Below are 16,717 nucleotides of genomic sequence, written 5' to 3'. Positions count from 1 at the left end.
CGCCAATACTAAAGGTGAGGCGGCTGACTCCGCGTTCGGCATGGCGGCTGGCGCGCAGTCGGAGCGCAGAGAAACCGCCGCATGCTCAAACAGGGCGGCGGATTCCGCGTCCAATGCGGCAAGTTGCTCGCATAGGCCTGCTCCTCTCAGTAATGCGGAATGCGGAGAAAACGCCGCACGCACAGACAGCGGTGTGGCGGATTCCGCATCTAACACAGCAGAAACATTACAACACATGACTGGTGTGGCTGGGACTGATAGTCCACACTGGTTTAGGAGGACGCGCGCGCAGAGAGGCAGGGCCTTTATGGCAGTCAGAAGAGGGTCAGCTGACCAAGCCGGTCAGCTGACATTTGCTGCAACTTTCATTGGTCCAGCACTTAGGGGTGGCGCTGGAGAGTGCCTGTGTATATATACTGGGTGCTGGTCATTCATCTGGTGTCTGGCGTTGCGATCACTATGTGGTAGCACTCAGACCTTGTCAGTATCTGTGTTTATTAGACAGTTTCGTAGGTGTTGATGATCACGGAGCTCACACCTTAGCCTAGGAATTCTGTTATTATCTGTATTGTTATCTAGACCAGTTTCCTAGGTGTTGATGGCCAAGGAACTCACACCTTAGTCTAGGAATTCTGTACCATCTGCAGGGCCGGATTTGGACTTCCCAGTGCCCTAGGCCTGGTACCACCAACCAACCCCCCCACCCACCCCCACCCCCCCCCACACACACACACACGCGCTCAGGGTGCATACACACATCAGACCATAGTCTTTGGAAAATGAAAGATCACAGACCAATTTTACCCCCTTCCATGTAGTATGAGAGGTAGAGATGTAGCGAACGGTTCCCGAACCGTTCGCCGGCGAACCGCTCTGCTACTCTGGGCCTCTTACTACTTCCAGGTCGCAATGACCCGGAGTAGTACGCCTGCGATGCCTGGCGGAGCGCGTCCTAGATCGCGCTCCCGTTGCCGGGCACTTTCTGCGCATGTGAGTGACGTCATGAGTGACGTCACGCGCATGTGCAGAGAGTGCCCGGCAACAGGTGCGCAATCTAGGAAGCGCTCCGCCGGGCAGCGCAGGCGTACTACTCCGGGTCATTGCGACCCGGAAGTAGTAAGAGGCCCAGAAAGGTTCGCCAGGCGAACGGTTCGGGCCATCACTAATGAGAGCCATACCTACACAGTCTATTCTATTGAGCTGACCTCCCCATCAGATAGAAATCTTTGCAAGATGCTGCACACATTCAACAGATCTGTTCCTGCAAAATGCATTCATAGTCTATATTTGCAGATCCTCATACACACCTTGTTTAACAAACATTCATCTGCAGATCAGATCCACCAGGATGGATCTTCAGATCTGCAGATGAATGTCTGTTAACCACTTCCCGACCGCCGTATATACAATTGGCGGCCGGGAAGTGGACCCCGCAAGGACCGCCGTATTGACAAATGGCGGCGGTCCTTGTAGGGGCATGGGCGGCGCGATTGCATCATTTGTGACGCGATCGGCCGCCGGGGACTGGCTCCGCCCACCTCGCGCTGTAACCCGCTGGCCGTTCGGAAGCGCCGGCGGGTTACTAAACACCGGATCGCCGCATACAAAGTGTATAATACACTTTGTAATGTTTACAAAGTGTATTATACAGGCTGCCTCCTGCCCTGGTGGTCCCAATGTCCGAGGGACCACCAAGGCAGGCTGCAGCCACCCTATGTCGCATCCAAGCACACTGATTTTACCCCCTCCCTGCCCCAGATCGCCCACAGCACCCCTCAGACCCCCCCCCCCTGCCCACCCCCCAGACCCCTGTTTGCACCCAATCACCCCCCTAATCACCCATCAATCACTACCTGTCAACACTATTTTTTTTTGTATTCCCACCCCCCTGCCCTCTGCCCCCTCCTGATCACCGCCCCACCCCTCAGATTCTCCCCAGACACCCCCCCCCCTGTGTACTGTATGCATCTATCCCCCTGATCACCTGTCAATCACCCGTCAATCACCCATCAATCACCCCCTGTCACTGCCACCCATCAATCAGCCCCTAACCTGCCCCTTGCGGGCAATCTGATCACCCACACCAATAGATCGCCCGCAGATCCGTCGTCAGATCACCTCCCAAGTGCAGTGTTTACATCTGTTCTCTACCCTAAACACCCACTAATTACCCATCAATCACCCATCAATCACCACCTGTCACTGTTACCCATCAAATCAGACCCTAATCTGCCCCTTGTGGGCACCCAATCACCCGCCTTCACGCTCAGATTGCCCTCAGACCCCCCCTTATCAATTCGCCAGTGCATTAGTTACATCTGTTCTTCCCTGTAATAACCCACTGATCACCTGTCAATCACCCATCAATCACCCCCTGTCACTGCCACCCATCAATCACCCCCTGGCACTGCCACCCATCAATCAGCCCCTAACCTGCCCCTTGCAGGCAATCTGATCACCCACCCACACCAATAGATCGCCCGCAGATCCGACGTCCGATCACCTCCCAAGTGCATTGTTTACATCTGTTCTCTCCTCCAAACACCCACTAATTACCCATCAATCACCCCCTGTCACTGCTATCCATCAGATTAGACCCCTATCTGCCCCTAGGGCACTCAATCACCCGCCCACACCCTCAGAACGCCCTCAGACCCCAGCCCTGATCACCTCGCCAGTGCATTGCTTGCATCTATTCCCCCCTCTAATCACACCTTGAGACACCCATCAATCACCTCCTGTCACCCCCTAGCACACCTACCCATCAGATCAGGCCATAATTTGCCCCGTGTGGGCTCCTGATCACTCGGCCAAACCCTCAGATCCCCCTCAGACCCCTTTCCGATCACCTCCCCAGTGCATTGATTGCATCTATTTTCCCCTCTAATCACCCCCTGAGACACCCATCAATCACCTCCTGTCACCCCCCTAGCACTCCTATCCATCAGATCAGGCCCAATACAACCTGTCATCTAAAAGGCCACCCTGCTTATGACCGGTTCCACAAAATTCGCCCCCTCATACACCACCTGTCATCAAAATTTGCAGATGCTTATACCCCTGAACAGTCATTTTGCGACATTTGGTTTCAAGACTATTCCTCACGGTTTAGGGCCCCTAAAATACCAGGGCAGTATAGGAACCCCACAAATGACCCCATTCTAGAAAGAAGACACCCAAAGGTATTCCGTTAGGAGTATGGTGAGTTCATAGAAGATTTTATTTTTTGTCACAAGTTAGCGGAAAATGACACTTTGTGAAAAAAAAACAATTAAAATCAATTTCCGCTAACTTGTGACAAAAAAATAAAAACTTCTATGAACTCACCATACTCCTAACGGAATACCTTGGGGTGTCTTCTTTCTAAAATGGGGTCATTAGTGGGGTTCCTATACTGCCCTGGCATTTTAGGGGCCCTAAACCGTGAGGAGTAGTCTTGAAACAAAAATGACCTGTGAAATCCTAAAGGTACTCATTGGACTTTGGGCCCCTTAGCGCAGTTAGGGTGCAAAAAAATGCCACACATGTGGTATCGCCATACTCGGGAGAAGTAGTATAATGTGTTTTGGGGTGTATTTTTACACATACCCATGCTGGGTGGGAGAAATATCTCTGTAAATGACAATTGTTTGATTTTTTTTTTACTCACAATTGTCCATTTACAGAGAGATTTCTCCCACCCAGCATGGGTATGTGTAAAAATACACCCCAAAACCCATTATACTACTTCTCCTGAGTACGGCGGTACCACATGTGTGACACTTTTTTGCAGCCTAGGTGCGCTAAGGGGCCCAACGTCCTATTCACAGGTCATTTTGAGGCATTTGTTTTCTAGACTACTCCTTGCGGTTTAGGGCCCCTCAAATGCCAGGGCAGTATAGGAACCCCACAAGTGACCCCATTTTAGTGTATGATGAGTGTATGGGCGGAGCTGATGGAGAACGTCGAGACGTACACACGGATGCAAGCTGTCCGGCCGGTCGGGAATAAGCAGTACGTTTGAGCGGCATACACCCTGCGGTTAGAGGATCAGGAGCGGCACTAGCGCGGACATCCATCCCGAATATAGGCGAATGGGCACTGGCAGAGGACATTGTTACATGCGATCTTGACACCGGGACGCGTAAGTGCAATTGTAGATGCGCCCGGAGCTTGTGGATGACAGTATTACGCTATGTATTTTTTTATATGTTTTTTATGGAGCTGCTTTTATTGGAATAAATGAAGATTTATGGCGATTTGCTGTTGTGGCATTTGACTGGTAGTGAGCCAAAGTGAATTCTCCACCTGCAATCTGAGGTGGGCTACATCTGGTGAGCGTTTTGGCATACATTTGCTGGGGATTGGCACGGAATGAGCACTGAGTGAGAGCACTGAACACGGAGGGAAATTTTCACCTGGTGGAATTTGAGTGTGAATTGAAGAGACATGTTTAATGTGATAGAACGGTATCACCCTATGTGAAGCTTTCATTGCAGGTCAAGGAAAAAAGCATTATACCCAACAGTTGACGGCACAAGTCTGAGGAGCGCAGCAGTATTTTGTGTATGCAGTATTCCTGAACTGGACTTTCTGTAGCGATCTCTGACGCTGGTGCAATTAGATTTATGCTAAAAATTGGAACTGTGGCGCAGTGTTTATTAATTGATATTTCAGGGTATAGAACTGCCACCACTCCTGCAGAGGGCAGGAGACCTAACCTCACTGATACTAATACCTTCAAATAAAACGGTTAAAACACACTCTATTTTATCTACCTATCAGCAGTAGTAGCGACTCTTCGGAAGGCTAGGATTCGTTTTGTGTTGCTGAATAGTAGGTGTAGCCGAAAAGTAAATGACTTTTAGAAGTCTTTTATTATAAATGCAATATAAATAATATATACAGAAAATCATTAAAATCAACAATTATGGAGACAATAGTAGCACAGTATAAAAATAAAAAGGGAAGAAAATATGAATACTTAGGTTCGGGTGAAAATATGTCCTTTCTGGCAAAACACGTGAAGTTCTTTTGTTTCTAGAGCAAAGTTCAAACGAAAATGGCCACTGCTCAGTCCTCAGCGCAACAGCATGCCTTCATGACGATGGAAATTGGAGGACTCAAGGGAGTAGTCCCCATCAAGTTGTTTTGAATGACCCACATTTTGGGTGCGGTCTCAGATTTAGCCCAGTGGCTTGACAGGGTGCGGTTAACCTTCTGGGTGGGTTTCTTGTGCCCACCAAATATGACATTTCTCATATCTCAGCTTACACTTCCCGCACACACATAACAGTCACAGACTCAGAATCCTCAGAATATGACAGTACATATGACATCAAACGTCATTGGTGTCACGTGTCCTGTCATGAAGTAGCAGAACACCTCCGGTTCTGGGTATGTAAGTGTCATCAATTTAATAAAATATTCACCAGATCCGGAACAGCAGAATGATATAACTTTCATACCTCTCATATAAACAGTATTCCTTAAACAAGCTAAAATCAAATACTACATTTATGTTTAAAGCTGATGGAAAGGCTCTGCCGTGACTGGAGCCCTGCTGTGTGGAAAGCTCGCTTTTGCTAGAACAGTGATGGCTAACCTTGGCACTCCAGCTGTGACAAAACTACAAATCCCATCATGCCTCTGCCTCCCCGAGTTATGCTTAGAGCTGACAGAGTATTGCAATGCCTCATGGGACTTGTAGTTCCACCACAGCTGGAGTTCCAAGGTTAGCCATCACTGTGGTAGAATCACCAAATGGTATCCTTTCAAAGGGCATGTTCACACTTGGGTGTCACTGGCCCATGAAGGAACTTCTTTTGATCAAGTTAATTACACAAACAGGTCTTATCAGAGAGCATACTTGGCTCTCATGAAAAGAACTCTGCTAACAGCAATGAAGAAAACAGACCCCAAGGCTTGACTGCAAGGACCTACACATCCAATTATGATCTGGCACGTCCACAACAATCGGTGCAGGAAAATGATTGCGATGGTGTTTTCTTTTCTCACGGCTCTTCCGTGACAGAGCTTATATGCCGGCATGCCGAGGCCAGCGTGTGTGGGCGGTTTGAACCGCATGACTGCGGTAAGTGAAACCATTTCAAACTGGGGATACTTGGGTAAAGTTGCTCTCTCTTCTGGCCTCTGAGGAAGCTTTGTTTTAAAGCAAAACAGCTGTCAGGCCTCCCTCACCCCCACTGTATACCCAGATGTCTGTTCACCATTGAATAAAGGTACCCTGCAATGCAATATACAGTGCCTCGATCTCCTCTTCTTGGTTGAACGATTTGCTTATCTTTTGAGAGCACATTATGGCAGTGTACATGATCCTGTGTAGCCAGTGAGTACTTACCCTGCATCTAGTGCCAGTCTCTTTCTAATTTTGTTGTTCACATCCCCGACATAAACAGGCTTAGCGCCCCTATTATTCCAAATATAATTAAGGGGCGTGACCTCTTACATCCCAGACATAAACAGGCATAGCTCCCCAAAATGTCCAGTCATAATCAGAGTGCCAGTGGCGTTGCAATAGGGGTTGCAGCAGTAGTAACCGCAACAGGTCCCCTGGACCAGAGGGGCCCAGTGGGTGCACTGCCCTCCATCAACTGCTTTATTAGCTTTTTATCGGAGCTATGCTGCTTATGATTGCATCTATATGTGTTTTGATTAGTTACCTACTACCGAGCAAGCTCATGGTGAACCAGAACTCATTGGAGTGTGTATGCGATTACAGAAAAGTCCCCGGTATCCAGCACCGGCGGGTATCACCGTGTACACATGTTTGCCGGTTGCTTTAGCAGCCAGCCAAAGTAGCACACACCTTCCTCCTAAAATACTTACCGAGGCTCCAGGGATGTCTGGCAGTCTCCCTCTATCTCCCCGCGGGTTCGGATCAGCTTTCCAAAGTAGGGGCACATGTAACACAACTTAAGACCGGTACTCAACTGTAGTCCAGATCCTCATAACAGTCTTCAGCAGTGCATCAAAACTCCCTCACCAGCCTTCAGGCTATACTATAATGACATCCCAGGTGTTGAAGCTTTAGCACATACCCTTCCGCATCACCCGAGATATCATTATGGACATACTCTGAGTGCAGTAGATCACTCTGCTGGACTGCCACTCTGCATGTACCCCAGAAGAGATCCCAAGAGGGACTATTTAGTGACACGGGCCTAACAGGGCACAACTGCTGAGATTCAGGGCACATGCCCTCGATATTTTCCCCTAGCAATGTGCCTGAATTACTGTAAGTCATAATGTACACCCCTGTTTACACTGTTGTTGTAACTGTTGTTGTTACACTTCGTAAAATGTAAATAAAATGTAAGATAAAATAGTACAAAGGTAACATAGCAAATACTGAAACTGAGAAGCGTTAATTTATTTGTTCTAAATATTTACTCAATTTGACTTTAATGGCAACAATGCATTTTCAAAAACAATAGGAGAAGGGCATGTTTGATGCTGAGTTGTTTCACCTCTTTTTTAACAACACTTTGTAAATGTTTATGAACTGAGCAAACCAATAGCTTTGGGTTTGAAAGCAAAACATGTCCCATACTTGCCTGATATAAGATTTCAACTGCTCACCTTTGCCTTCTTTCTCCATTCATAATGTGCCAAATGCTTTCATTGATTGACAGGACTGGACTGCAGGCAAACTGAAAGTTGTACAGTTATGACTGAAGCCATTCTTTATTACACAGTGCACTGCATGTGAGCATATCCTGTTCCACGCTGCTCTGTTGAATAGCATTAGCATTCCTAGATAACTGCAGGGAAGAGGGAGTTGTCTGAATGTATATTTTGCACAGTAGGAGGACCTGATACACAGGGTGGGGGATATGCAGAAAAACAAGTTATACTGACTGACCAGAACTACGGACGGGGTGAGTAGTATGCAAAAGGAGAGGGGCACAATTATGGGGGTGGACAAAGATCGCTTAGGAAAAAAATCTGTAAATATCTTTGCAAAAGGAGGCGTAGTTAAATGTCATTGTATGTAATTTTAGTAGCCTGCAAGACATTTTAGTGGTGAATAAAGAAGCATTATTCACACACCTCCCAAAAGCAAGAGATAGAGTGCTATCTGCCACCACAAAAGTCACATCTCCTCTACACTTCTGGTAATGCAACGAGAAGACACTTTTTTTAACAAATCTATTTGTCAAATCACACTGGTTATTTATTTCATAATCTCTGCTTTCTTTGTATCAGTAATTTAAGTTAAGTTGTGTAATAACTGAAAAGTTGGCCACAGAGGTTAGAGGAAAGAAGTAATCATACTTTGTTTAAATACATATAGGCATACTGACCTGTACTTTACCTACCTAGTGACTGCGTCACGCCGATGTGCGTGAACACGGCGGCAGCCTCAGGACCTTCTAACGCCAATTGGCGTCAAGTCCTGGGGCGGGGTTTTGCGGGAGATCACACGCGCTGATGCGCGTGCATCTCCGCTTGAATGACGGAGCTCCGCTCAGTTGGCCAAAGCAAGGATTATTCACGATACTGGAATAACCTCACCTGTGGGATGTACCAAAAATAAAATAATAGTAATAATAATAATAATCACAATAACTACTATGGTTGGGTGTGTGCAGACTGTGTTATAAGTAGAGTATTTTATTATTATTTTTTTCTTCCTGTTAACAAGTGGTAACAGTAATTTAAAGGGAACCTGAGAAGTGTACATCCAAAAAGTGCGCCTGGAAATAAGGGCGGGTGGTGTAGCCGAAATTTAATGATATTGTCAATAACCATATTTTATTGTTTCTTCTTGCAATAAAAATCTAAAATTATTGTTTATAACACTGAAAACAATAATATATGTATAATAATTATAATTGTATAACTTTCTTTTATCGTTTCTTAATGTAATAAACTCTGAAAATATTGTTTTATAACAATGACAAAAATATATCAGTACAGTCATAATAACTGTCGTAAAACATTAGTAAATATTACCAACATTTTACTACAACTAAACCTAACCCTACTATCACACAGTACCCTCCCTCTACCTGTCCCAAACCCTTAGACCTCCCCTGGTGGTGCCTAACCCTAAGACCGCCCCTGGGTGGTGAGGGGCTCATAAGATCCTTATAAAGATGAGACAGTAGATGGAGTGTGCTGGATAAGGCGGGGCGGCCTAGATGACCCCGATGCGCTGCTGACCCATCTAATAGAGGGTCAGAGGAAAGAGTGAGTGCACCTTTTTTAGGGTGAGATGGCGGTAAACACTCTGAAGTCACAAGTTTTCCTTGCCTTGTCACCTATCTGGACTTGCCCTCGAAAGGGTGGTGCTCTCTGATTCTAAGTGGATTGGACTTATGAGCTTCTTTGTGTGCAGTCTTATATTTGTGTTTTCTTTTATTTTGTTTTTTTGTAGATCTTTTTATGGCTTGTTTTATGGACAGTTGAATTTCCTTTAGCTTGGAACCCACTGGGAGAGACATATCGAGGCTGCCATATTTATTTCCCTTTAAACAGTGCAGATTGCCTGGCTGTCCTGCTGATCCTCTGCCTCTAATACTTTTAGTCATAGACCTGCATAGGCAGTTCACATGTATCTGACGCAAAATTTGACACAATTAGCTGCATGCTTGTTTCAGGTGTTTGATTCAGACACTGCCGACCAGAAAGATAAGCAGGACTGCCAGGTAACTGGTATTGTTTAAAAGGAAATACATATGGCAGCTTCCATATGTCTCTTTTAAAGTGTGATTTTTAAATGAATATCATACAACATACAGTATATCCACTTTAATTGGATTTACTTTTTATTTTTATGTTCATGCCATGTAGATTAATTGACAACACTCATCTGCAACAATGGAGTTGGGGGCAGCTGGAACTTTCATCCTGGCTGGTTTTATTTTCTTCCTCCTCTTCCTTCTGATGCGGAGGAATAATAATAAGTGGAAGGATATGCCTCCTGGACCAACACCTCTCCCTCTCATAGGGAACCTTCTACAGCTGAACCTGAAAGAACTGCCAGAGTCATTCTTGAAGGTGAGAGTGAGTTTGAATGTCTAAATGCATGCGTTCAGCCATCTGTGAGCTGTGGCTGAAACACAATTGCATTGCAGTTTTCCAAATGCATAATTTATGTTTTCTTCTGCATTTGGAAATCTATGAATGCATTACAACTGCAGAATAAGAATAGTGTGAACATATGGTAGCAATACTGAGAGTTCCTTGGACTGCTAGAAGATCTAACCAGTCAATAAAAGACATAAGGCCAGAGTACTCACTAGAAGGGTTGATACTACTGTACTATTAACTTGCTGGGCATTCTGAGGTTTTTTTTCCGCCCAATTTTTTTTTATCATGTAGCTAGCCTAGCGCTAGCTACATGATTCTCCCCTTCCTGCTCCCTCCCTACCACCCTTCCGATCACCGCCGGCGATCACGCCCATAAGGAAATCCCATTCTGAACGGAGTGACGTCATCGATGTAATCGACGTCGTGATGTCACAGGGACTCCTGATCCACCCTAAAGCGCAGCCTGGCGGCGATTGGCCAGGCTGCGCACGGGGTCTGCGGGGGGGGGGGGGGGGGGGCTCACAGTTATTCCCTTTTATTTTAAGCTTTGTGTTTAAATGTTAATTAGTTTATGTAAATGTGTGTAATGCATTTGTGTTATTAAAATGTTAAAAAATCGTTTAAACGGTTATGACCTGTTCCTGAACATACACAATCGTACTTGCACCTCCAAAAGCGTTACCTTGTGTTCTATAGCATTTTGCATCCACAACCCGTATGCTGGAATCGGGCACAGATAGACAGATATTGCGCTGATCCCTGCATACTGCTAAGGGTTAATTAAGTCGTCTCAGTGTGTTGTTATAGTTGCAGTCGTGCGTTGACTCACACCGCACGTGGTGGCAAGCTTTTGAATTACAGTGGCTTGCAAAAGTATTCGGCCCACTTGAAGTTTTCCACATTTTGTCATATTATTGCCAATTTGCCACAAACATGAATCAATTTTATTGGAATTCCACATGAAAGACCAACACAAAGTGGTGTACACGTGAGAAGTGGAACGAAAATCATACATGATTCCAAACATTTTTTACAAATAAATAACTGCAAAGTGGGGTGTGCATAATTATTCAGCCCCCTTTAGTCTGAGTGTAGTCAGTTGCCCATAGACATTGCCTGATGAGTGCTAATGACTAAATAGAGTGCACCTGTGTGTAATCTAATGTCTGCTTAGTACAAATACAGCTGCTGGCTGTATTTGTACTAAGCAGAGGTTGTCTAAGAGAATATTGGGAGAAACAACACCATGAAATCCAAATAAAGCAGAGGGACACCAAGAGCCCCAATAGTGTAATTCGTCTTGGGGACAACAAAAAATAAATGAGAAGTTAAAATTATACTTACAAACCAGGGTTACCAATAGGCAACCACTGTATAGGCAGGTGGGGAGAACAATCCTGACCCCACTCAGGAATAAAAAGTCGCTCTCTGTAGACAGGGGCGCCAAGCTCGCTGATATAATACAGATGCTGTGACTCCTACTGTATTTTGCCTGAGGAAGCGGGATGTATGGCCCGTGAAACGCGTTGCATTGTTTTTTGGAGTTCCGAATAAATTGTTGACTGTCTGAATCGCAGTCCTTGCCTGTGTCTGTTTGGAGGGGGTAAGACCACCGCTGCCTCCTCTGTTTAACCAGTTGGTTTTTTAAGTTCATTTAATTACCTTTTATTCTTTTGGCGCCTCTGTATCTTGTACACTACATGGAATCCAAAGAACACACCAGACAGGTCAGGGATAAAGTTATTGAGAAATTTAAAGCAGGTTTAGGCTACAAAAAGATTTCCAAAGCCTTGAACATCTCACGGAGCACTGTTCAAACGATCATTCAGAAATGGAAGGAGTATGGCACAACTGTAAACCTACCAAGAAAAGGCCGTCCACCTAAACTCACAGGCCGAACAAGGAGAGCGCTGATCAGAAATGCAGTAAAGAGGCCCATGGTGACTCTGGATGAGCTGCAGAGATCTACAGCTCAGGTGGGGGAATCTGTCCATATGACAACTATTAGTCGTGCACTGCACAAAGTTGGTCTTTATGGAAGAGTGGCAAGAAGAAAGCCATTGTTAACAGAAAAGCATAAGAAGTCTGGTTTGCAGTTTGCCACAAGCCATGTGGGGGACACAGTAAACATGTGGAAGAAGGTGCTCTGGTCAGATGAGACCAAAATGGAACTTTTTGGCCAAAATGCAAAACGCTATGAGTGGTGGAAAACGAACACTGCACATCACTCTGAACACACCATCCCCACTGTCAAATATGGTGGTGGCTGCATCATGCTCTGGGTGTGCTTCTCTTCAGCAGGGACAGGGAAGCTGGTCAGAGTTGATTGGAAGATGGATGGAGCCAAATACAGGGTAGTCTTGGAAGAAAACCTCTTAGAGTCTGCAAAAAACTTGAGACTGGGGTAGAGGTTCACCTTCCAGCAGGACAACGACCCTAAACATAAAGCCAGGGCAACAATGGAATGGTTTAAAACAAAACATATCCATGTATTAGAATGGCCCAGTCAAAGTCCAGATCTAAATCTAATCGAGAATTTGTGGCAAGATCTGAAAACTGCTGTTCACAAACGCTGTCCATCTAATCTGACTGAGCTGGAGCTGTTTTGCAAAGAAGAATGGGCAAGGATTTCAGTCTCTAGATGTGCAAAGCTGGTAGAGACATACCCTAAAAGACTGGCAGCAGTAATTGCAGCAAAAGGTGGTTCTACAAAGTATTGACTCAGGGGGCTGAATAATTACGCACACCCCACTTTGCAGTTATTGATTTGTAAAAAATGTTTGGAATCGTGTATGATTTTTGTTCCACTTCTCACGTGTACAATACTTTGTATTGGTCTTTCATGTGGAATTCCAATACAATTGATTCATGTTTGTGGCATTAATGTGACAAAATGAGGAAAACTTCAAGGGGACCGAATACTTTTGCAAGCCACGGTATATGTGGGTGGTGAATCCTTTGGAGTCAGAACGCTCCTCTCAGCTAGTCGGTCCATAGATTGCAATCCACATTGGGCATCTATGCACAAAGCAACAGCGCGACTGAATTTCTAAAAACAAGGAACACCAAGAGCCCCAATAGTGTAATATGTACTGGTAAATGGGTACTAGATAGAGTAAATATTAATACTCACAAACCAGGGTTACCATTAGGCAACCACTGTAAAGGCAGGTGGGGAGATTTTCCTGACCCCACTCAGGAATAAGAAGTCGCTCTCTGTAGATGAGAAAAAAGGGGTTCAACCCTCCACCCAGGGTGGACTCAATATTATGCAGGAGAACAGAGACGCCAAAAGGATAAAAGGAAGCTAAATGAGCTTAAAAACCAAATTCTTGGTAAATAGAGGAGGTAGTGGTGGACTTACCTCCTCCAAGTAGACACACAACAACTGTAGTAAAGACAGTCAATATATTTTATTTATGAACTCCAAATATGCAATGCGTTTCGCAGGTTTGATCCCGCTTCATTAGGCAATAACAGAGCAATAGCATTTGTGGTCAGTAGAAGAGCCAGGCATCTCTAGTAGAAAAGTATTATCAAAACTATTTTAAGTATTTTCTTGCTTGCTGATAATTTAAAATGCATTTTATTGACAAGTTTGAAAATATCACTTACCAGAAAACTCAGGAGAAAAAGTTAATTGCATAAGGGCCATAATGAGATATAACGACACGGGTGATGGTCCCGCAGTGTGTGCTTCTATTGTGCCGCTACAGTGCTAATCAGCATCACCGCTGGGAGTTGGACGCTAACTGGGACAGTAAACCTTATGCAGGTTGCCGGGAGTGTGACATGGAGTACTGACTGCCACAAGGCGAGACGCAGATGAAATGTATACATCATTATTTACCAGCACTTCAGGAACTCTCTCAAACTCAGGTTAAAAAATACATGTTAATTGATAGTGTCCCTTTAAGGGCAAAATAAGGAAGGGATGGCAGAAGCTAAGATGATTTGACAGCATATATGCAGCTATGAACATGCTTATGCAACAGCTGAAAGCGTATATACAGTAATTGACAGGCACCCTTTGGCATGCAAAAGTACATACAGTGGGTTGAAAAAGTATTCGGCCCCCTTGAAGTTTTCCACATTTTGTCATATTACTGCCACAAACATGAATCAATTTTATTGGAATTCCACATGAAAGACCAATACAAAGTGGTGTACACGTGAGAAGTGGAACGAAAATCATACAGGATTCCAAACATTTTTTACAAATAAATAGCTGCAAAGTGGTGTGTGCATAATTATTCGGCCCCCTTTGATCTGAGTGCAGTCAGTTGCCTATAGACATTGCCTGATGAGTGCTAATGACTAAATAGAGTGTATCTGTGTGTAATCTAATGTCAGTACAAAAACAGCTGCTCTGTGAGGGCCTCAGAGGTTGTCTAAGAGAATATTGTGAGCAACAACACCGTGAAGTCCAAAGAACACACAAGAAAGGTCAGGGATCAAGTTATTGAGAAATTTAGAGCAGGCTTAGGCTACAAAAAGATTTCCAAAGCCTTGAACATCCCACAGAGCACTGTTCAAGCGATCATTCAGAAATGGAAGGAGTATGGCACAACTGTAAACCTACCAAGACAAGGCCATCCACCTAAACTCACAGGCCGAACAAGGAGAGCGCTGATCAGAAATGCAGTAAAGAGGCCCATGGTAACTCTGGACGAGCTGCAGAGATCTACAGCTCAGGTGGGAGACTGTCTATAGGACAACTATTAGTCATGCACTGTACAAAGTTGGCCTTTATGGAATAGTGGCAAGAAGAAAGGCATTGTTAACAGAAAGCATAAGAAGTCCCGTTTGCAGTTTGCCACAAGCCATGTGGGGGACACAGCAACCATGTGGAAGAAGGTGCTCTGGTCAGATGAGACCAAAATGGAACTTTTTGGCCAAAATGCAAAACGCTATGAGTGGTGGAAAACTAACACTGCACATCACTCTGAACACACCATCCCCACTGTCAAATATGGTGGTGGCAGCATCATGCTCGGGGGGGTGCATCTCTTCAGCAGGGACAGGGAAGCTGGTCAGAGTTGATGGGAAGATGGATGGAGCCAAATACAGGGCAAACTTGGAAGAAATTCTCTTGGAGACTGCAAAAGACTTGAGACTGGGGCGGAGGTTCACCTTCCAGCAGGACAATGACCCTAAACATAAAGCCAGGGCAACAATGGAATGGTTTAAAACAAAACATATCTATGAGTTAGAATGGCCCAGTCAAAGTTCTAAGTTCAGATCTAAATCCAATCGAGAATCTGTGGCAAGATCTGAAAACTGCTGTTCACAAACGCTGTCCAACTAATCTGACTGAGCTGGAGCTGTTTTGCAAAGAAGAATGGGCATGGATTTTTAGTCTCTAGATGTGCAAAGCTGGTAGAGACATGCCCTAAAAGACTGGCAGCTGTAATTGCAACTTCAAGGGGGCTGAATACTTTTGCAACCCACTATATGGTCACAAATAGTAAGAGTCAACTAACAGAATGAGGAGGAGGAGGAACATAATGACAACAACAAAAGATACCTTGATAAAATGGGAAAGGTGGGTGGAAGGGCGCCGGGTATAGCCCATATATGCCAAATTTGGCTACAAAGGGCACCTGGTGTAGCCCATATATGCCAAATCCGGCTACAAAGGGCGCCTGGTGTAGCCCATATATGCCAAATTCAGGCTAAAAAGGGCACCTGGTATAGCCCATATATGCCAAATTTGGCTACAAAGGGTGCCTGATGTAGCCCACAAGCTAAATTCGGCTACACAGGGCGCCTGGTGTAGATGAAATGTCAAATTCGGCTACAAAGGGCACCCGGTGTAGCCCATATGCCAAATTTGGCTGCAAAGGGTGCCTGGTGTAGCCCATGTGCCAAAAAAATCGATCGGGTGGAAAATCAAGCATAAAAATGTATCGTGTGTACCTAGCATTAGGTCAATTTTCCTTTAACTAACAAAAGGGCCTTATTTTAATTTTTCCATAGCTTGCTAAGAGTCATGGAGATGTATTTACTGTGTATCTGGGGAGAACACCAATAGTCGTCCTGCATGGATATGATGCTGTGAAAGAGGCTCTGGTGGACAATGCCGATGTCTTCAGCAATAGAGGAACAAATGCCATTGCTAAACATGTCTTTAAAGGCTACGGTATGTAACAGGCCCATCTCCTGATGGGAGTGATGAGCTGATGTCACTGTAGCTGATGTCATTGTAGTATGCATACATTGAAAACAGAACTAAAAGTGGCCATACACTTAGCGATGATGGGCAGATTCGACCAAGAAACAAATCTCTTGTCTAATCAAATCTGATTTGAGAGATCTGTTGGCTGTCCATACACTGCAGGCTGCTTTCCTATCGATTTCATGCTGAAATTGATCAGGAATCAGCCTTGTGATCTCGCAGGCCCAATGCTGCCCCCCATAAAATGAAATGTGTCTGGTGCAGTGTACTTTACCTGTCCATATCTGCCGCTGGCTGTAAAGTATACTTCATTGGGCACTGGGATGGGAGGGGGGGGGGGGGGGAGTATGGGGACACATTTTACATTAGGGGGAACAGCGTCGGGGGTTTTGTTGCCCGGCCCTATATCGGTCGCCATTATCGACCATGATGGCCCGACATCTTGCAGCATGTCAGATCAATATATATGCGACCAATTTCGGCTCAAAATTGTTTGCATCG

General features: G+C 45.2%; 1 protein-coding gene across 2 annotated transcripts in view; it reads left to right on the top strand.

Annotated features, from left to right (window-relative positions):
- The window catches only part of LOC137529001 (cytochrome P450 2B4-like), an 81,119-nt gene that overhangs the window by 11,536 nt on the left and 52,866 nt on the right, over window positions 1–16,717 (top strand). Inside the window, exons 1-3 of one of the 2 annotated variants that reach the window (XM_068250858.1) lie at window positions 7,708–7,880; window positions 9,799–10,005; window positions 16,018–16,180. In XM_068250858.1, coding sequence (XP_068106959.1) covers window positions 9,826–10,005; window positions 16,018–16,180 — 343 coding nt within the window. In that variant the 5' untranslated portion in view covers window positions 7,708–7,880; window positions 9,799–9,825. Of the gene's footprint in view, window positions 1–7,707; window positions 7,881–9,798; window positions 10,006–16,017; window positions 16,181–16,717 lie in introns of those variants that run through there. The other variant, XM_068250859.1, reaches the window with a different exon arrangement.

Source organism: Hyperolius riggenbachi, chromosome 8, assembly GCF_040937935.1.
Source record: "Hyperolius riggenbachi isolate aHypRig1 chromosome 8, aHypRig1.pri, whole genome shotgun sequence".
Lineage (NCBI taxonomy): Eukaryota > Metazoa > Chordata > Amphibia > Anura > Hyperoliidae > Hyperolius > Hyperolius riggenbachi.
The sequence above is the reverse complement of the archived record's forward strand: the minus strand, read 5'-3'. Positions and strand labels throughout refer to the sequence as shown.